Below are 22,876 nucleotides of genomic sequence, written 5' to 3'. Positions count from 1 at the left end.
CTCAGCATGAGCCTAGAAAGACAGGGAATATGACGAGTTCAGATCAGTGAAGTAAACCAAATTTTGGATTTGAAATCAGGACCGTCTGATTTGAATCCGGATAATTTATCTAAAATGGAGTGCACATATTCCGAGAGATAAATTCAAATCGTGAACCAATCTCGAGCGACGAATTTGAATCGGACGGTCCAATCCAAAACCCAAAGATTGGATTACTTTAGGGGATCCAGACCCAAACATGACTATATGAGTCTACATATAAAATATTAAATTTTGTTAGATCCTTTGTTAAAAAAAAAATCAACTACTAGTGTATTACTTCCACAGTTCCACTTCTTTTAAAAATAATACTACTAATAATAATTATAATGTATGCAAATATGCAATCATTGATTGGGAATTGCATTGATTTCATTACCTAAGTTTACAATAACAGTGTCCAGCTGCATTTCTTGTCTTGGCTGAAGAAGCCTAGATACCTTTCAGGCGGCGTATATATACATCAGATGTAGAAATGTTTGAAAATAATCAGAAAACGAACAGTTAGGTCAGGCGCCACTTTTATCCGGTGCCAACTGCCAAGTAAATCGACGCTTTTTTGTTCAGTCAGTAGTTCAAGTCACATACTATTTTCATTTTCAAATGAAAAGAATTAATATACGTATCTGCGCCGATCTTTTACGAGAGAAGATGTGCGCCACACACAGGACGGAGATGCAACTATTAGCTGCACACTTAATTTTTCTAAACTCTTCCATCGAATGAACTGAGTAATTTGGCCAGTTGAGTGCGTCGGTGTTCTAGGTGGTACACAGCTATTAGCTGTGTCTTGATAAAATCTAAAATTTTCCAAATCCATATTAATTCTGTTTATTAGAAAAAAACGGTAAAAAAAAAAAATCGGCCTATCTGCATCAAGCAATTAGCACATCTAATATTTAAAGGGCTGGACCACCTCACCTTCTACCCCCTGACCGCAGAATTTTTTTCCTTGTTTTTCTATTTTTCATTTTTTCTTTTATTTTTTTTGCACGATAGAGTCATGGAGAGAAATGGATGCAAGAAATTTTAGTTGAAATGGAGAGAGACAAAGAGTCCAAGTCCCTGTCCCTGGATTGGTAGGCAGCTTAATAACAACTGATAGGAGGAGATGTTTAGTCAAATGGAAATTGGTATATTAACACGAGATGGAATATAAAGGAAAGGTCACATGGGCTGTTTCATTTTGACCCGGCGCACCATCAAACAATTGTACCACAAATCAACTTTGAAAAATATATCTCATCCGTACCATGAATAATAATAATATTGGAGACAATTGGTTGCAATAAAATTATATACTACGAGATCGATGGTGATGTTAGCTCTTTATTGGTTAGGCCACCAAATTATTTTGCAAACCAATGACCTTGGTGTTTTCTTTCTTGTATCGTCTATCGGTATTTCTTTTCTTTTTTTCTTTTTTGCCCACACTTTTGCTAGTTAAAATTCCTCTAACGAAAGAGCTACTTTGGGCTGTTGGGCCCCAGCCCACAAGAGAAACAACTATTCTTGAATTTGACAGGTTCTATTGAAAAGTTCAAATGTTGTTTGGGAATCAAAGAATATATTCTTATGGGAGTATAACTAGGGTGTTCTCAAGTTCACTAAAGAGTTTGGTGAACTCAAGTTTAAAATCTATTAAATCAGCTTTAAATGATGAATCTGAACTGTTGAAATCCGTCTACCTTACGAATGATGTGTATACATGTGAAGATTTTAAATATTCGACTTAATTTAGTATAAAGTCAAGCTGTCAAAAAACATTCAAAAAATCAATGCATTAAAATTAATTTATTAACCTTCTAATTTTGACCGATTGATTTTATACTAAATGAATTCTAATGTTTAAAATGTTTAAAATTTTCACATGTAGACGCATCACTCGTAAAGTATATGAGTTTCAACGGTTCAAATTCGTCATTTGAAACCGATTTAACAAGTTTTAGACTTGAGTTCACTAAAAGGAACACCCTAGTTCTATTCTTCTTATGGTCCATAATGTCAGTGGATTAAATTAAATTAAAAATAAACAACAGAACTACCGACCGAATATGAGGGAAAGTTAGATTAAATTAAAATTCAGAATGAACGGTTTAAAACTTTAAATACTATGAACGGTGTACCTGGGGAATTAAGTGAAGTCCATTTTCAAACCGTCTCCAACCCAAATTATTTAAATTCCATTTGCAAAATTGACGTCCAATTTCAAACCGTCCGTATCCAATCCAAAATATTTAAATTCCATTTGAAGAAGTAAGCATATAAGAGAATTAACTTTTTGTCCGGTGGCAAAAGACACCGTCATTTTTATTAATATCCTAAAAAAAAAAAATTAATGAAAATATCTTCGATTTTTTTTAAAATTACCCCAACCTCCCTCATGTAGAAGCGGTCCACTCTTTTTTTTTTTAGATCTTAATATTTTCATTTAAATAATTTTGTGGAGTTTTAGTTTTCATGTTTATGGTGTATGTCAAAAAATAAGATATTTGATATATTTATGATGTCGTAACTCTTTATAACTTTGACTTGATTTGTCAGTTTGATATCACAAGTCTAAAGATAACACTAGTTAAGCCCTTGGCCTTGATTTATTTATTGTGTATATTTAATAAAATAAATTATTAAGAATTAAAGTCAAGTCCTTAATTAGAGTTATCTTTAGACTTGTGATATCAAACTGACAAATCAAGTCAAAGTTATAAAGAGTTACGACATCATAAATATATCAAATGTCTTATTTTTTGACATACACCATAAACATGAAAACTAAAACTCCACAAAATTATTTAAATGAAAATATTAAGATTTCTAAAAAAAAAAAAAAAAGGACCGCGCCCCTATAGGGGGCGGTCAGGTCTTCAGAGTGGACCGCCCTTACAGGGAGCAATTGGGGCAATTTTTTTTTTTTTTTTAAATTGAGGGTATTTTCATTATTTTTTTTTTAGGGTATTAATAAAAATGATGGCAAAAGACAATGTTTTTAGAGTGGAAAGTTATGAGTTTGAAATTTGGATGACAAAAATTATTACAATGGGTATGAATTTGGAAAGGAAAGACTTCCATCTTATTTAGAAGAGAAAAAAAAAGAGTAAGCATGTACGGTTTTTTTTAAAAAGAAAAATGTTTGTTAACGAAAATGTTTTTAAAAAAAAAAAGGAAAGATCTTTGATTTTTAATACCTGGCAAAAAGCCATTAATTTAATTTTGACCATGCATCTTTGATCTTTCACAAGGGGTATAGGTTATTTTCATCACTCGAATAGACATGATTTTAAAGTTTATTTTTTTCCCTATGTCATTACATTAGAGAGCAAATGACAAATTACGTTACAATCTAGAATAGTAATGGAAGATAAATTTGTGGTTTCAGTTCTTACAGACATGACCGTCCCAAACAAAATTCCATAAATTTACCAAACTTAAATATTGTCAAAGAAAATTTGTACAGTTACATTTTTCATTATGTTTAAGATTCTGTAGACAGTGACATACATGAATTTTCAAGATTAGACATCTTGACCTTTTGTTAGTTTCTAATAGTTATTAATTAATGGGGGAAAGGTTTCATGTTTACTGGGCCGGAACTATGAAATTTAGATTGAGTGGCTGAAACAAAAAATGTATAATTTGCGGGGGGGGGGGGGGGGGGGGGGGGGGGTAGTCGTCGAAAGACGAAAGAACAACCTAGGATTTGAATTTGGGGAGTGCCAATTGGTATGCATCTGTAAAAAATCATATGAAAATGTGCACTTAGACTATATATATAAGCAACATCCTGATTTTATGGGGGGTGCCTGCCTCTCACCCCCTTGGTTCCGCAGTTCCGCCCCTCACAATGTGGTCACTTAAACTTAAATTCAAGTCTTCATAATCACAAATTAAAATTTAACCCAATAAGTACAAAAACAAATTTATCATTTTAGAAAAGACGGCTCAACTGTATCAAAACTAAAATGAAAATTAATTAAATTTAAAGAGTGAGTCTATGGTACTATGCATATCACGAGTTGTTACTGTGCTACGGCTCTATATTCGAGTTTTCAAATTCTAACGGTCGATCCGAACCGTTCATCTTGTTCTCCATATTAATATGTGTTTGGAGACCAAATTTTACATTTTTTGAGAAAATTTTACTATTTTTTTAGATATTTAGAAAATCACTTGATCTGAAAATTCTGGACCATCCAAAAACAGTGATTTTCAATAAATATAAAAAAATAGTAAACAAATTCCAAAAAATGTAAAATTTGGTCTCCAAACACATATTAATATGGAGAACAAGATGAACGGTTCGGATCGACCATTAGGATTTGTAAACTCGAACATAGAGCCGTAACACAGTAACAAATCATAATATGCATAGTACCATAGACTCACTCAAATTTAAATATAAGTAATAAAAAAGTGTAAAATTATAGAAGTGGCTAAGCACCTCCTGTCTTAACTGTAATCTATGAACTGCTGGTCATCAAGTGAAATTCAATTATCCAACATGGTTTACCATACTTGGCTTTTTAAATGCAAGGTTTAATTCTGACGACGGAGCCACGTGAGTTCACTTAGTGTAGTCTTACCGAAATTGCATCTTGATATCTTTATTAATCTTCCAATTTTTAATATACAATATCTAAATGTGGAGAAAAGTATGGAATGCTCAATTGACAACTTTAATTAACAAAATAAATGTCATTAAATGAGATAAGATCATAATTATAAATAGCTAGCTATAATTGCACAATAACTTTTTCAGATCATAAAAACAACTAATGTTATCAATCGCTTTTGTTTTATAAAGTTCTAAATAACTGACTATATCTTTTTTGGACTTCAAAAACGATGACGCGATAATAACTATTTAGAATCTTGAATGAAATCCATTGCTAATATTTTTGTTGTTTGCTTATTTATTATTAGAAGATCACAATTAGAATAAACACCTAAATATTATATTATAAACAATTAAAGAGTTTTATTACAAACATCTGATTCTGAAAGTATATTAGACTTATATTGTCAGGTTGGATCTTTCAGCTCAAACTTCTTGCTTGAGTTAGAATTTATTCATAACACTACACCGAATATAACTACCTAAAAAGAATTATACAGCAGCAACCTATAGAATAAAATTCGACATCATAAATAAAATTTTATACGGCTAGTCTGGATTTTTGGATTAAAACGTGTTACATGTATCTGGACACCAAAAGCACTTTTCATATACGCATTTTTGTTTGATTTTTTTCTTATCAAATATTAGTTAGATCTCAAACTAACTATAAATAGTATAACATATTTACTTTTGATGACGATTATTTCACCTCATTAATTAATTTGACAAGTTACATCAACCGTCATCGTTTAGTTCTTCTACCCACCAACCGATTCCACCGCAGAGATCTAAGCTGAGACTCCAGCAAGAATCAAATTATAAATATCATTAAAAATAATGCAGTAGTTACGAGCTTTTAATGGATATTAAAAATTCAACATGGCTATCAATGAAGCACTTTATTTTCGTTTCATGTCATAAAGTAGCAAAACGAGCATCGAAATGTTTAAAAGAAATTAAAGTAGAAAAATGTTGAGGATTTTTCAATTGGAACCAAAATCATGAGTATTTAATTTTTCTATAAAAATATTATATTTATCTGATAAGTCTTTCGGTACCACCAACTATTTGGGAACCCATTTTTACAGAGTTAGATTATGTGCGTACAGAGTTTAAATTTTTTACGGACCAAAATATCCCTATAACGAAGGCAGAGATTGAGCTGGGCAGGGAAAACAGGGCAGGGATTGAACTGAACAGGGATCTTTTGGTCCATCAAAAATTTAAACACTGTCGCATCAAAATTTACTCTGTACAAATGGGTTCCCAACTATTTGGACCAAATTTCTAAAAAATTAAACAGGCAAACGTACATAAATCATTAAATAACTATGTACTATACAATGCTGAAGTGTGCATTTCAAGATGATGCAAACAGTAAGTATAAAATTTTAATTTTTTTAGTATGCATTACGAACAATCAAGTTTGTATTTTAGAATGGTTCAAACAGTGATTATGAAGTAAAGTGTGTATTATGCCATAGACACATTTTGGACTTTATTTACGAGCCTTTGAAGATTAACACTATTATTGATTGTTATAAAAGGCATTTTGATTTCGTACAAATGTGTGACAATTGTACCTTCATTATTTCGTAGTAAAATACACAAGCATACATTAAAAAAATTGAGTTTATATTAAATGGGATGTGATAACTGCTTCTCAAACTAAATCTTCAGTAAAATCTCCCAACTAGCGATTTTTTACCGCAACCATCTTTTAAAAAGTCGCTAATGCATTTACAACCGGTATTAGTTGACACGTGCAAGTCTTTATACATAATGTATCAAGACTTTATATTTAATATACCAAGTCTTTATAAATACTTGACATATTAACACTTTATGAAGACTAAACAGCTGACACTAGTTGTACTTTAATTTGAATTAAAATAGTCCATGAATGATCTATAATTCTATATCAAAAGGAGAACACGGGTGTAAAATATTAAAAAATAATTGATTTTAAACTTTTATCAATAGCAGTAAAACTTTGTAACGAGCATATCAAATCTTTATACCTAATATATCATGTATTTATACATAATATAACAAGTTTTTAAAAGATTTAAAGAGCAGTTTTTATACGTGACATATGAAATCTTTATATCTAACATATGAAGTCTTTAATTAGCATATCAATTATTATACACAACATATTAAGAAGAAATAAAAAAATTTAAAAAATATATAAAAAAGATATTTTATTATGGATCTTATTTGAGAGACAAAATTCAGTACAAAACATTTGTAGTTTTAATTTGTAAGATTTCTCGTATATTGTTGAAAAAATAAATGATATTTAACGGAATAAAAAAGAACAGTGGATGATGAAAGAAAGAAAAGAACCTTTTTTTTACCTAAGGCGGATCGAGGAATTGAGATCCGGGACAAAACATTTCTCCTATTAAATAATATTTTAATTGTGTAACTAAAAATGTATGCCAAAAAAAAAAAAAATTGTACAGATTGAGTGAGGTAATGAAATAGTCATCAACTCATCATGCTCATTTTTTTTTTTTTTGTATGTAGCTCCAAAATTTCATATCCTTTGTTTGCTTCATCAAATGGCATTAAATTAAGTTCTCATTGGGTTACCCAATCATAATTAAAAATGAATTACAGAAGCTTCCAGTATCTAACAGTAAGAAATCAACCCAGAAACTCAGAAAGACAAATAGAGCTAACCCTAAGGCCTAGTTCTGCAGTAAAATGAAAGTTATTGTTTGTGTGAAAAAAAATTCATTCGGACTGATTTTTTTTTTTAACGTTAACATTAAAAATCAGTTCAAAAATTTTTAATTTCTATTTTTATTTATATTCTTTATTGGACTGCCGAAGAGGACCTCACCTCCGAGATTAAATTAAATGCAAGACAATAACACAAAATATTGTCTATAATAGGAGATTATTCTATTACAACAATAAAATATTACATGTTTGACCAGTCAACATAAATTTTAATTCAGGTCAACAACATCACTGTTGGTCATAGCCACACATCAAGGGTACGAATCTTCTCACAAGACCTGCACCAGTGCACCTCAGTCTGAATAACATCATAGCTGACGCACACAACTTTTCAAGAATCTACAAAACTTATCCAGTATTAATATTTAATTTTATTATGTCTCCATTGTGGTGCGAATAACTTGTGAAATAAAATACGCAAAATTTTATGAGCCAACTTTTAAACTCAAAATTATTTTAGTGCTAATAATTGAAGTTTTCAAGTTACTAAGACTACTATATATTTTTCTTATTATTTTTTTAATTTACTAAACTATGTTTTGGTACGATTGATTTTTTTTTATTAGCTTTTAGCCTATCAGGCAAAACAAATTAGCATTATAATTTTAGTTACATTATTTAGGAATTAAATCTCGTTTGCTTTTTAGCCTATCCGGAGAAAACAATAAAACTAAAGTAAAGATTAAAGTGCCATTGTACACAAACTACCATAGAAGTGAAGGCATAGTTATGGGTGTTCCGTGTTCATCGGTTCGGCTCAGAACTAAAATCAAATATAAAACTTTTAAATGTATTTTGTTTTAAAAAATACAGCTTAACTGACTGAAATAAACCTATCAAACAAATTAAAACCAATCTTAATAAACAAAACTAAATTTCAGTTTGTTCGGTAATATTAAATAGTTTTCGTTAATTTTCTAAATTTTTTGTACAGGTTCAAAATAACTATTTATTTCAGTACACCTAGATGAATTAGGATTTAGTGTTTTGCATACTCAGGGAGAAAAAAAAATATTCATAACTAAATTTTACGAGCTCAAAAGAAGTACTTCTCTTTTGAATGGTTTCGGTCTAACTGATTTTAAAAAATTTCAAACCGAATAAAATTAAAAAATTTAACTGGTTTTAAAAAATAAACCGAACTAATTCATTTAATCAGAAAAACCAAACCGTTTAATCAGAACTATTTTAGTTTGATTTAAAATCAATTAAACCGGATCCGATAAACATCCCTAGGCATAGTACCAGAAGAATTCTTGTATTATGCCATAAAAATTCAGACCTGGTCTGAATGATCATCTTTTTTTTTTCTTCTAAAAAATAGAAAATTCTATATTGGAGGTCACCATCTAATTCTAAACAAATGAAACAACAGGTGATCCTGTCAGGTCTTGCGGAGTGATAATTAAGTTAGACGTATGTTTCTCAACTTGATAAGATACTTTTAGGTTAAAATAATATTTTTTTTAGTGTATCTGTCACAGTCGCAGATAGAAATGGTGAAACCGAGTAACGGACACATGGGATATAATATAGTATAGCTAGCATTATTAGCTATTAAGACCGTCAGATTCATATTTAACCATCTTGTTCAATTAAAAAAAGCAAGTATACCTTTTACGCGTTGTCTAATTTCTTCTTTTTGGTTCGTAGCATGTAATTTTTAGAAATGCAGAGTATAATTTAGTGGTATTGATTAAAAGCCCAGTCATTCATCCATTATTAATTATTTGCTTGACAAGTTGAAATATAATTGTGCTCCCAAATACCTTCTAGAAACAACTATTATTCAATGCAGTTTATGAAACCATGGAAGATGAAAGGAAAAAAACAGAACAGCATACGTTATAACTTACACGTGCCATAGGCCCTCAGGATCCATACACACAAGCGTACAACGCGTGTGAAATAGCACTGTTACACCCCAAAATTTTCAAAAATACCCGAAATTATTACGGAGAATTTTAATATATTTGTTTAATAATTTTTAAAAATAGAAAGAACAACTAAAATATGTTAGAAAGAACATAAAACAAAATAGATATAATATTTTATAATTAAGATGTACTAGACGGACTCCGAAATATTTTTCAGGCAGGAATTTTTCGAGCTATAAAAAATTTAACTACTTGGTGTGTTACTGATAAAAAATAAAAATGTTTTGTATCTGAATTATTGATTATAGTTCAAAAGTCACTTGTACTAAATAAAAAAATTATCATGATTCTTCTAGGGCATTCAAATTCTAAGGTACTCTTATCTATTTTGAAAAAAAAATGTTATCATGAAATGTCAAATTAATCTTTTTTTAAAATAGATGGAATATCTTAGAATTTGAGTATACTAGAAGTATCACGATAATTTATTTATTTACCTAGAAGTGACTTTTAAACTGGGATCAATAATTCATTTTTAAAGCATTTTAATTTTTTCAGTAGCACACCAAAAAATAGTTTAAATATTTTTAAAATTTAAATATTCACAAAAAATATTGTACAAAATTTCAAACCTACGCCATTTCACAAGGAAAATATTATTGTAACTACTAGAACAAAAATGATTTTCAAAATAATGATAGTTACAAAAATAATGAAAGTTACAAAAATAATGAAAAATCCTCAAAAATATTATTGAGTTTAAATATTTTTACAGCCGGGAAAATCCTGCCGGAAATCCATCTAATGCATCTCAATTATCAGATGTTTTATTTATTTTGTTTGATGTTCTTTTTAAAATATTCAAATTATTAGTTGTTCTTTCTATTTTTGAAAATGATTAAACAAATATATTAAAATTCACCGTAATAAGCAAAAGTTTTTTTTTTTTATGGGGCCACAACGATAAATGGCAGCTCCATTCTCTGGTGAATATGGAATTTTTTTTGCAAGGGTATATTTAAAAATTTTGGCTTTTACACTGGTCCACGGATAATTTTTGAAATGTTTGAAAATATGTATAATCTTCATTTTTTAAATAAATGTTTGTAGATAGTTATTCAATTATTTTTCAAAAATATAGGCGATAATAATTTTTTAAAATTTAAATATTCACAAAAAAAAAATTGTTCAAAATTTCAAACCTACGGCATTTCACATGGAAAATATTATTGTAACTACTAGAACAAAAAATGATTTTCAAAATAATAATAGTTGCAAAAAATAATGAAAAATCCTCAAAATTATTATTGAGTTTGCCACATATATCAAATAAAAAAGTGATATTTTATCTTCTTTTCTCCCCCACTTTTTCGTTTCTACCTGTACATGGGAATTGAGGATAGTCCAGTTCAAAATAGTACTAGAAAAATATGTTATCAAAGCGATTTGATGTTTAAAAGATAATAAATATAAAAAACAGGTAGATAAGGTCCGGAAACGAAAAAAGACAAGTGAAGAGACAAACCCGTCAATAGCTTGCTTTTTGGCCGGGTTCAATTCATCATTTCCAGGGGTGTCAATGGTACTGTTTATCCGATCGGTATTGTATTCGAAAATACATATAAGAATAAGATTTTGTGTCAATATCGATTCATATCGTATTTGAAAACAATTAAAATAAAGTTGAAATATTATAATTTTTTATACATGCATAAATAAAATTATGTAGATCACATCTAACAGTTTTATTTTGACGTTTATGATTTAAATTTTGAGTTATTAACGCTTTTAAAAATAGAGGTATGATGGAGACACAAAAAATGAAGACATTTGAATCCTCCTCGATATATACTTGGATGAAGATAATACATGATACGGTAACATTTTGTATTCTATTAAATTTTCATAATACGAATTAGTTGTTTTTATTATTTTTTTCTTGTTTTAAAAAATATTTTATCGTAAGCACAAATCGAAATGTCAATTACACCTTTTTATCTATCTACCTGACCTCGTAATGTATTCAAAAAGGCAGGTAAGAGTAAAGATTTTTTTTTTCAGTGTCACAGCATATACAGGTATGAAAATACCTCCACCTGATTCGTATCGTACCCATTGACACCCCTAATCATTGTAACAGTTCAAATTATAAAAAGCGTTAATAACTCAAAATTTTAAGTTTAATTTTTGTAATAGTTCAAACTATAAAAGCACAAATCTCAAAGAAACTCATTTCCAATTAATACTTTATCGTACATTACAGACAAACTCTGAATTAAATATGGCATTATTTTGAGATAAATTAGAAACTTCAGTTATCACCTCAGAGAATATGTACTCTCACTGACACCTGAGAATTAACTTTTCCTGCACACAAGAAATTCATTCAATTATTCATTCAATTTCTTTTAAATTAAAATCATATACATTTATAATGGAACCTGGCTAAGCCCGAATTTCATGTATAACCTTCAAAAATCTCAATTACGTATTACAGCCTCTAATATTAATTATATGAGTAGAACTAGTGTTTTTAAGTTCACCGAGCTTCCTGGTGAACTCAAGTCTAAAACCCATAGAATCGTTTTCAAATGAGGAATCCGAACCATTGAATCCCGCCTACCTTACGAGTGATGTGTCTACGTGTGAAAATTTTAAACATTCAAATTAATTCAGTATAAAGTCAAGTGGTCAAAATTAGAAGGTTAATAAATTAATTTTAATGCATTCATTTTTTGAACCTTTTTTTACCACTTGTTTCTATGCAAAATTAATTTCAAAATTAAAATTTTTTACACATAGACACATCACTCATAAGATAAGCAGGTTTCAACGGTTCAGATTCGCCGTTTGAAGCCGATTCGATGGGTTTTAGACTTGAGTTCACCAAGAAACTTGTTGAACTTAAGAACACCCTAGTTATACTCTAATAATATTAGAAATATTATATTTACCCTTCTAAGTTTCAATAACTCACAAATTTATTCAACTTATTACATATCCAATTAGAACTCATTTTAAATTGATAAAGTTCTCATTTTACAATTTATTAAAAAATAAAAATATATAATCAATGTATGAAAAATATTTAGTTCTACATATAATTGCTCGATTTCTGAGGACAAATGGTTTATCCTCTACTTATGACGCATATAGCCTAACATTTAGGCTATGTGTGTCACATGTTAGAAAATAAACATTTTGCTCTAACAATTGACCAATTAGAAAACTAAATATTTATACTAAACATGCTAAATATTTTATATTTTTAATAAAGGATAAAATGTTTATTCCTATCAATTTATAATTAGTTATAATATAAAAAACAATAAACTGAGTAAATTTGCGAGTTCATATAATTAAGAAGGGTAAATGTGATATTATGAATTTTAGTAGAAAAATTACGTAATTCTAAATTTTTTAAAGGATATACATAAAATTTCCCCTTTAAACAAAGTATATCTGAAATGATGCCTTTGAAATCATGCATTTAAATATCAGACAAAGTTTTACACTTTTACCTTCTTCAAAACAGGTAAGACATTATTGCCATCTTTTTGTATATTAGATCTTGGCGTTGGCGTACCTGAAATTTTGTTTTGCGAAGCCGCCTAAAGGCACTTTTATTTTTATACGGTTCATGGCACGACCAATTGTCAACAGTCTTGCGAAATTAAAAAAAAAAAATGTTTACCGAAACTTTTTTAATCAAAATTTAATTCAATTTTTTTTTTTTGGATACAGTACAACGAATTCAAATTATAAGTGGGTGCGAAATTGAAGACAGTGTATCCAGATGGAATTTCCTTACACCCGCCACCGCCACCGAAAGAAAAAGAAAGGAAAATATAAGCCCGTGATGCTGATAGCGTGCCTAGAACCAAATACAGGACTATTCCTAGTTTAAAATTTTTGTTTTTCCTCTTATCTGGACCCATAACAACCTAGATTTTTTGTTTTTAGGAGAATAACAACCTAGATTTGAGATTACAAATTCAACCTGTGTTCCCGTGTCTGTACACACAACTGACACCTACGATTTACGAACTAACCTCTTGGTTCATTTTTTCATTTTGATAATTCAAATTTCCACCTAATATTTTCTAAATTTTATAGATTGCATTTCATCAAAAAAATACAGATTGCAAATATTGTACTTCCTATTATTCAAAATTTATCTTAATAATTTTAGAAAAATAGTTTACGTTTGGCTAAGGCGCTATGGGTCCAATCCAAAACAAATATATCAGATTGAGTTCAAACGACAAATCAAATCCGTTAAACTGATATACTTTATCAATATATTGTTAGTGGTGCAAGCCATCTGACCTTTTAAAAAACTGATATACTTCGTCATTCATGCATTTACATGTAAAATTTATAAGTTTTTGAGTTAATTTAGTATAAAGTGAAGCGGTCCAAAAATAATGAAAAGTAAATGTATTAAAATTAACTTAAATTCATTATTTTTTGACCACTTCACTGTATGCTAAATAAATAAAAAATATAAATTTTACATGTAAATACATGAATGACAAAATAAATCTGTTTGAGTCAATTTGATAGATTTTCGAGACAATTACACGGTGCATCTTATGCTATCCATAACATTTTTGCCAAACTCAATTAGGTTTTATTTAACCTATATTTGAAAATTAATATATTTGTCTGAAAAATGTACAGAACTCAATCCAAGTTACACCAGCAGATACATCCATCCATTTTGTCTGCCATCTCGCACTATGTTTCTTTTTCTCTTTATAGAAGCAAACTTGTATAAGTTTGCCTTTCTCTTCCACATTCCTTCCAAAATTCCCAATTCCCAACTGAGTATTTGTCTTACTATGTTCTTTCTTTCTCGCTTTAAGAAAATACTTGCCTTGATACGCTATCCAAAGGATTTTACTGTTAGCATAAGAATATATGCTCCTTTTTCTAAAGAGGGCAGTGGTGCAAGAGTGCCAGGCTTTTGGATCCCTCAAAAGCTTTGCGTCTTTTGTGTTTGCTGCGAAATTATAGGTCAATTGTGCAAAGTTTACTTTTCTTTGAGGAAAATTTTGCAAAGCTTTCTCTTAGAAGGAAATATATTGGAAAGGAAGGATCCTTTGTGTACTATATATGTTACTTGCTGTGGGGTAGCGGGTAACTGGGATGTGCAGTTGTGCACCACGCATGCAACTTTTGCTTTTGTTTCCTTTCCGGAATTAGCAACACCGAACGCTATTGTAGCATATACAACAGAGAATCTCTATATGACAATCTTTCTGTTCAAACTTCAAAACACGGCGTTCTCCTTCTCCACTACAATTTTATATCACTAGGATTGCTTTCTTAAGAATCTACTTCAAAGATTGCATTCCCTTTGGTAATGTGATAAAAATCTCTGGGAGCATAATAGCATATACAATAGCCTTGTAAACCAAACAACAGGAATCAACATGGAGCTTATTAATTTAGTTCGTTAGGTCTAAATAGAAAAATGACTCATTAGTCGAGCGTTCCTGTCAATGTGTAAAACTCAAATCAACCAAGCTACGTGCCACCTTGGAAATACGCTGAAATTGAAAAACGAGGCAGGAGATATGGTGATGTTTAATAAAGCGCTGAGGGAGGTACAATATATTATATTTTATATCAAATGTAACATCTGTGATTGCATTAGTTTGATTTTAGTCGCGAGAAGGATGTACGGAAAAGAAGTAAACAAACAAATAGCAGTAGCTACTCCAATCAAACCACCCAAGGGGCTAAAAGAGACCTCTCATCTCATATCTCATCACATGTTTCTGAGCGGGATGGGGTTCTGCCATCATTGCAAAAGAACAGATTATTCTCTGCCATGGATAATCATGATTCCAATTTCTCAATGCTCACATGTCACACCCCCCACACACACTCACACACCACACACAAAAACACACACACTGCTCGAAAAAACCTTACACCTAATCATCCACACCTTTTGTAATACCAATCAATTTCATTTGAAAAGAGCATATTATTATAGCCAAAACTCATTTCCCCAGAAGCCATTGTGAATCATCTCAAAGAATCATTCTAAAAAGTAGAGCACATCATTAGACACCTTGGTTTTCTTTGAATTAGTTTTTCACATGATAAAATAGACAAGGCAATATTAAAAATTAGAAATGACAAAGAAAATATTATGGAAGCAAAAGTGGCAAAGCATAAACATTAGTTTGAACTTCAAAACTAAAAAAGGCATGAGAATTGTAGGACAAATAATATAAAGTATTTGAGAGGGGTATACATTGGGACACACATGTAACATACCAAACCACACGTATTTATTTAATGAAAGAAGATATCAACATGTCGATCGCATTTATGCTAATTTAATGGTGTGAAAAGTTCGATATCTTGTTTTCAAGAGAGATACATACATGGTTGGTGTTCTGGTTTGTTTATTGGTCAAAGTGTACTCTCTCGGGATAGTTCCATGTGGAGCAGTTCGCTACCCTAAACAAGACAACATATATATATTTTTTCTATTCTTTCATCCATTCTTTCAGTTTATATTTCATGGGTTTTTGGATTTTGATCTCTTAACTACAGATATTTGTTTTCATATTGAGGCTAAATACGTCTCTAACTTATTTTTAAAGAAATTTGGCGGCTAAGGATTCCTGAAATCTCGCCACCAATCACTCCTACCCCATGAGAAAACAAGTGGTGCAATTAATACCATCGGAATGGTACACACGGATAATACAAACATATAAGCATGGAATTGCACCTCTTTCTCTCTCTACATGGAGCCAGCTCCTATCTAAGGTCAAATGACATGGCACTTAATGGAGACAAGCACACGAGGGATAGGAACAAAAGAAGCATGTCATCATCGCAGAGCCATATTAATTGCGGAAAAGGATAAAGAAGAAGAATTGAAGTTTGTAATATGTAATGTACACCAAAAATTAAAAGCGTAAATAAAAAGAAACAAAAAGGAAAAAAAAAATTGAGAAGGTGTAAGTATACTATCTCAACTACTAGTCTTCATGAGCATAGCCTCTTGCTCTCAGCAAACATAAAGCAAAGGCTAGCATCGATTTAAATTCAGATTTTTGCGACATCCTAACCTGTGACTAATTAACAATAAATCTAAATTCGATTCTTTTGTTGCTACTAACGATCAGAAGAAGAAGAACAAAGCCATGAATCCACCATACCTTCGCCTCGTGTAGCCGCAACTGCTGTATCTTGTTCCCTGGATACATTAACAAATTCCGACGAGCCAGCAGTAGTCGAGTAGTTCAATTTGCAGTTAGTTGACACTCTCTGTTGTTGTGTAGAAGTAGCATACTCCGCACTGTCAACTGGATTCAGCTGGATTGGCTCTTGCATGTTTGATCTGGGTCCTGACCCGGACCCGGACCCAGACCCTGACCCAGTACCGAGCCAACCGCCATGGTGCAATTTTTCAGATCCAAGCAGACCATGTCCAATCGTCGACCCGGTGTACTCATTTGACATACCCATGGATGGAGCAGCTCTCGAGCTGAAGTTAAGCATACTCCTTGGGTCATACTTGGGTTGGAGCTGAGATTGAAGAAGAGACTGAAAGGTCATGAGGGAATTTGGCATGTTAAGAAACGTCTGTGCATGTGCTTGATCGTTAGTTTGTAGTGCACCAAGACTTGTACCACCTGTCATGCCACTTGTCACCGGTATTGAACTCGTCCCAGCAATGGTGGTTTCGATGGAAGGCGAAGAACCTGAAATGATACCGGTGTTGAGCTTCTGTGCAAAGGGTCTGAGGAGGTAAGGCGGCAGTGATGAGGAAGGAGATGCCGAGGAGAAGAGATGGTGATCAAAACGGGTTGACCGAGTCAGAGGCGATGGTGCAAAGGGAGGCGAGGGTATGCCGGTGAACTCTTGCACCATGGCACGGAAATTGGACGTGTCCGTCGTCAGCACAGTAGTCGGTGCACGACGTGAGGCCCGTGTTCGCTTCCTGGAACCTCGTGGTGTAGCTGTAGGGGTGTTTGCTGTTGTGGCAGCCACAGCAGATGAAGAAGAGGGGGAGGGAGTGGTGTTAGTGTGTACTTGAGTGGTGTTGAGTGAGAACGAGGAGGAAGGAGGAGGAATGAAGGAACGAGAATTTGTCACTGCCGCAGCGGCGGCGGCGGCAGTTGTGGTCGCTGGATCATAGGGGAGAAGATGATGAGAGGTGAAATCAGGGAGCGAGTAAAACGAGGCAGCGGGGCCACCACCGGTGTTTGACTGGAAGAAAGAGAGGAGAGGGTCACCACTGCCAGGCCGGGAGTCGAACTCCTCATCCCCGCCGCTCGACGACTGGATGCTGCCGCTGTTTGCTGAATCCATGCGGAGAGAGGATTATCAGCTGATCATTCCAGTAGGTCAAAATTCAAAAATGTTAAAGCTTTTCAAACTGTTAATTAAAGGTGGAGTGGATCTGTAATAAGATCAGGTAAGGAAAAGAAAGAGGGGGGTAAGGAGAGAGAAAGCGAAAGGGGAAAGAGAAGGGAAGGTACTCAAAATGGAGGCTGGGGGTATAAAAGAGAGAGAAGGCTGAGAGAGAGAGGGGGGCGGCTTCTGCTCACGTTTCCACTAAGGTAAAAAAGATCCGCCAGAGATTGCAAAAGATGGTGGGGCCCGCGAGGTCGAAACCGGGTGTAGCCGGTCAATGGGAAAAGTTAGGAGGTTGAGAGCTTTGTAGGGTTGTGCTTTGTTATGTACGTGTGAATGAGGTCTAGGAGCTGAGGTTAATTTTTAGAGAAAGCAAAGCAATGAGACAAGTGAAAAGAGTTAAAAGCGAGAGGTGTTAGTTGAGATTTGAGAGGAACGGCTTCTTTCATCTCCAGTGTAAATTTGTACCTTCCCTTGGGGCTGCTATGTTTGTTTGTTTGTTCGACTGTTTGAGGATAATGAGATGAATTTGCGATTTAGTTCTTCCAAAAAACTATAAAAAAATTTGGGATAATTAAGACTTTTACTGTTTACGATTTATGTGCAATTTTTATTGGAGTACAGTTTAATAGATTTTTTTTTCTAACATGCAAGAGGAATTCAATGTAAGGTTGACCTTAATAGTTGTGAAAGTCAAAACAATTAACCATGTTAAGTAAAATTTTAGGGCAATAGCAATTATTTTAAAAGACAGACAATATATTAACAACTTGACAGTGTATGTAGTGCATTGATAATGTATTACTCAAATATAATTTGTGAATAACCTATAAATTTTACATCAATTTTAAGTTTAAAATGTTAGAATATATTCTTACAGTAATTGAGTTATTGTATAGAAAATTGAACAATACTAAAAAGTTCCAAAATAATATGTATATATACAATTTTAACATTTTTGGTTGATAATGACAACAACAATTAATAATATTTATCATCCTCTCTTACCAATAAAACCTAATCATTACAGCTCTTTCTCAATTATTTTTGTTTTGAGTGATATCAATCATAGCAAATTGAGTTAAAAGTTCCCGTAGAAAATGGAGAGCATAAGACTTAAGAAGAGCAGTTGTAATCGGAGCGTACAACCGGAGGTATATAGAAAGGCTTACATAAGACGAGACATTGGACTTGTATTTCTTTATTTTGCTTTCGTTGAGTTACTTGCGTTGACCTCTTTCATTAGTATACTAAATTACACGATAACAGGCCGCTTGAAGGTATAAACAGTAGAAATACAAAAGTATATTGGCAATTAATTGTGGCTGGCCCCCAAACCGAGCAGAAGAACCATGTTTTTGGTTCAAATCCGGTTCTGGTCCCATTTTCTCTAGCGGACAACCCTGACCTGCTCGTCTATTAGTCAACTTTTTAAAATAATTTAATAGGTACAGTTCATTAGATTATTTGGCATATGTTGTTTAACATTTTTGTCCCTCTTCTTTTGAAATTAGCAAACCAAGGCTTTACTCTTTTTTTTAAAAAAAAAAAAAAGGATCCCGAATATTATCAGCTAATTGACCAGATTTAATGACATATATATGTTTCAAACTTTGCTTTATTATTGTATTATAATATATTGTTTTATATTATTGAGTCAATTAGCCCATAAATTTCATGGGTTTCATACTTATCTTTGAAAGTTGATATATTAATTAATACTATTATTTCTATCCATTATTTTGACCGGGTCAATTTTTTTTTTTTTTCAATTTCGTTTATTAGTTAATACGGTTTATATCTCTGATAAAGCTTTGCCAAACTCCTGATAGAGTTCCGACGAACATCGATGAAATTTCATTCTAGATACAGCATAAGCATTTAAATTGATTAATAAGGTATATAAATTGAATTCTAAAGCATCTTAAACTTTTCCCCACATTTTATTTTATTTTCCTTCTTTCTCTCTATCCTTTTCTATTCATGCAACTCGTGTAAAACGTTTTCATTGCGTTTAATGAGATTCTAAGTAGCGGTCGTACAATGATTATTCCAATCTGCGAAGCAATTGAACCTATTTAGTACTGCAAAATGCTTTGTATTGTTCCATATTTTTTATGTTTTATCGTATCAAAGTCAAATCTGTTGGGTAATTCTATAGGCTAGCATGTACATTTTAAAAAATTTTAGCATCTATAGACGATCTTATGATAGAACATGCAATCAATCCCACACAGTTTATGAATCGTTCCACACGAACAATCAAGCAAAGTGTTATAACACATACATTTCTATTAAATGGAGGGAGACATGTTGCCAGCTCCATGGTCACCCTTGATTAGTCGCCTCGCTAGTTTCCAAAATATGAAATCTCAAACTTTGCACACCAAGGTTTAGTCGAGAAAAGATGGAGGTTGAATGCTAGTTCTACAATCCTATTCTCTTGCGAATTCGAATGCTTGTACACTACTTCAAAACAATTTGAAGAGTATTCGCATTGCGCATCAACACAATTTCACACGCTTCTTAATTATCCAAATATCAACTCGAATCGAGGAGGTAAGGAGAGATCAAAATCTAGATCAATCTTATGCAAAAAGGAGAGAGAGATCAAGATCGGCAAGATGATGTGGCGGCGACACAAGGCCCCTTAGCCACGCGAGGAGGCGCATCCATAAGTCCAAATCTAAATACGGATTAGATTACATCACCTCAAAAATATCAAGTCGAAATTGATCTAGATGAAGTGGAAACGGCGGATCCAAACCCGCACGACATGGGCGGTTTGGCTATGGGAAACGACGCACGACATAGGCAGCTTAAGGCTCGGCCTAGCTAGGTGCAGCTTGGGTGAAGGCTCACGGCCCGAGGAGCTCGGCTAAGGCGTGGTGGCACGGCTCGACTTCGGGCTCGGATCTAGATCAGCTTAGATAGTGCATAACACTGCCTGTGTTGTTTTCAATATCTCATGACTATCCTCTGAAGAACGCGAGATAGGATGTTTGTCATTCTCGCTGTATCATCGATTACGTTTCTTGACACGTGAGCATTATATTATAATACGTGATTGCAGCTAGTCAATCAGGTTGTGCACATATAATATTATCTTTATCAAGGGGCCCATGGATATCATAGCTTACCGCATACACCAGAATGCAAGCAAGGGATATTTAGTCCTGTTGACATATGTGTCATACCCAACGTAAGTACTGCACACAAGGAAGATGTCTGAATAACCCATTTTTACAGAGAGCGTTGGACACCAACCACTAATGCACATTCCTTAAGCAGACATTCCATATTCTTAGACTTAAGACAACAACACCGTGAACCATCAATGACAAAAAGACAGAATCTACTGTGATGTTCACGCGTGGTCAAATCCGACAACACATAAAAACTTATATGCATCTGTGAGATTGAACCGGCAGCAAGTCCGAGTTGATCCGTAAACTTAAATCACAACATTCAATCGTCACACTAGCCTCACGTGCAATCAGTGTTCCTTGCTGATTATATTTGGCTAGGGATACTTTAAAGTTCATTACTTTTATAGTGTGGCTGCCACTCAATTTAAACACTTAGATAAACCACAAGTAATGCAACTTCTAGCAATGAATTGACTTCTATCAATCATTCTATGATCCATATCAAAAGCAACATCAGGTTTGCTCTAGGACACTTAATTCCTTCAAAATCAATCATGAAAGAATTGAGTTTATTAGAGCCCTAAAATTATAATTAAAACCAGATTATTCAATATTTATAGCCAGTTCTTATTGCATTGACAAACTATTTCAATTCTGCCTGACGCTTCTCTATTTATATAATGAATATTATATTTATATTTTCAAATTTCAGTCTTTAATAATATTTTAAAAATTAGTAAATTAGTGGGAAATTTTTATATTTTAACCTTTTGTTGAAAAAAATCAAACAAAATATCTCCTCTCAATTTTTTTTGACAAAATAATCCTATGAGACTCTTCCATGTAAGACTTTTCCTTCCTCCCAATTTACTTTATTTTTTTTAATTACCTCTTGTGCTTCAAATTTCTAATATCTTCCTCTTGATTAAACTAAAAATAGAAAAAGATACTACACCCATAAAAAAAAATATCACAATGTCATTTTTTTATCCCACATTTCTGAATAACAAAGTGGTGTCTAGCTTTATTAAACAACGAGAAAAAAAAATGTTTACCTTGAACTTATTTTTTCTACAAGACAACGTATTTTTATAAGAGAATTCTAAAGTATTCTATTAAATTAACAAATATGAGTAAATTTTGGATCGGTACAAAAATCTAAAACCCAATTATTTTTCAGATTCTTAATTTTTCAGAAAATCTGGTACCCAAAACATTTTTAGTGGTTTCAGAATTTTCACAAAATCTAAAACCATGTTCAGTTGAAAATAACTGCATTTCTCTTTGGATGCTCAGAGAATAGAGCTATTCTCAGAGCAGAGTCATCCAAACGTGAAACTAAAATTAAGAATAGCGTAGGAATAACTCTATTCCGCTATTCTGTGAAAACGTTGGGTTAGCGATTTAGCACCCGCTGGCCTTTGCTATTCCTAACATACAATCCAAACAACATTTCTACTAATCCAAAATAGCCAAAGTTAGTGCTATTCTTGAATCTCTTGGGTTAGCACTATTCTCAATCACTAACCCAAAAATCTGAAACAAAACCTGTAGTTTACGGTGGTTCTTATTTATAACCAGATTATTCACTAACCCGAATTCTGATTGAACAGTCTGGATTTAACCAGAATATAGACTAAGAGGGTAGAATTTGTATCCTCTGCATTAACTCAAAAGAGAATATTTTGAGTTAATGTATTTAGATCGTTCGATTTGTTTCAAGATTCATATCGATTAGATCCATATTAATATTAAAGAATTTTTGAATTACAGACTGTGACTGAATTGGTTTCCACAGTCTGAATTGGTTCCGTTTAAAATGAGATGATCCAAAAATATTAACTCAAAAGATACTCTTTTGAGTTAATGCAGACGATGCGGACTCGAGACGATATGTATGCACACCAATTTGTTTAAAACCCCACCTATAAATCTTGACGAGGTCAAACCTAGCTTTAGTCTGTCTCCATCTTTGTTTGGCAGATTTCGATATCATTTTGTCTAGGTCTGAGTTCTAGACAAGTGCAAGATGAGGACCGTCTAATGGTTTCCCG

The 22,876-nt window shown here is 32.4% G+C and overlaps 1 protein-coding gene across 1 annotated transcript; it reads right to left on the bottom strand.

The window, feature by feature from the left end:
* Nucleotides 1-16,138: 16,138 nt before the first annotated feature.
* On the bottom strand, nt 16,139-17,876 carry LOC144558285 (uncharacterized). Its single transcript, XM_078307095.1, has one exon. The coding sequence runs from the start codon at nt 17,626-17,628 to the stop codon at nt 16,429-16,431; it is 1,200 nt and encodes a 399-aa protein (XP_078163221.1). The 5' UTR covers nt 17,629-17,876; the 3' UTR covers nt 16,139-16,428.
* Nucleotides 17,877-22,876: the final 5,000 nt, after the last annotated feature.

The sequence above is a fragment of the Carex rostrata genome, chromosome 8 (assembly GCF_964058835.1).
Source record: "Carex rostrata chromosome 8, lpCarRost1.2, whole genome shotgun sequence".
NCBI lineage: Eukaryota > Viridiplantae > Streptophyta > Magnoliopsida > Poales > Cyperaceae > Carex > Carex rostrata.
Note: the sequence above shows the minus strand (reverse complement) of the source record. Positions and strands in the feature narration are given on the sequence as shown.

Coding starts and splice junctions, on each gene's coding strand:
- LOC144558285 (XM_078307095.1), bottom strand. CDS start 17,628: ATGGATTCAGCAAACAGCGGCAGCATCCAGTCGTCGAGCGGCGGGGAT.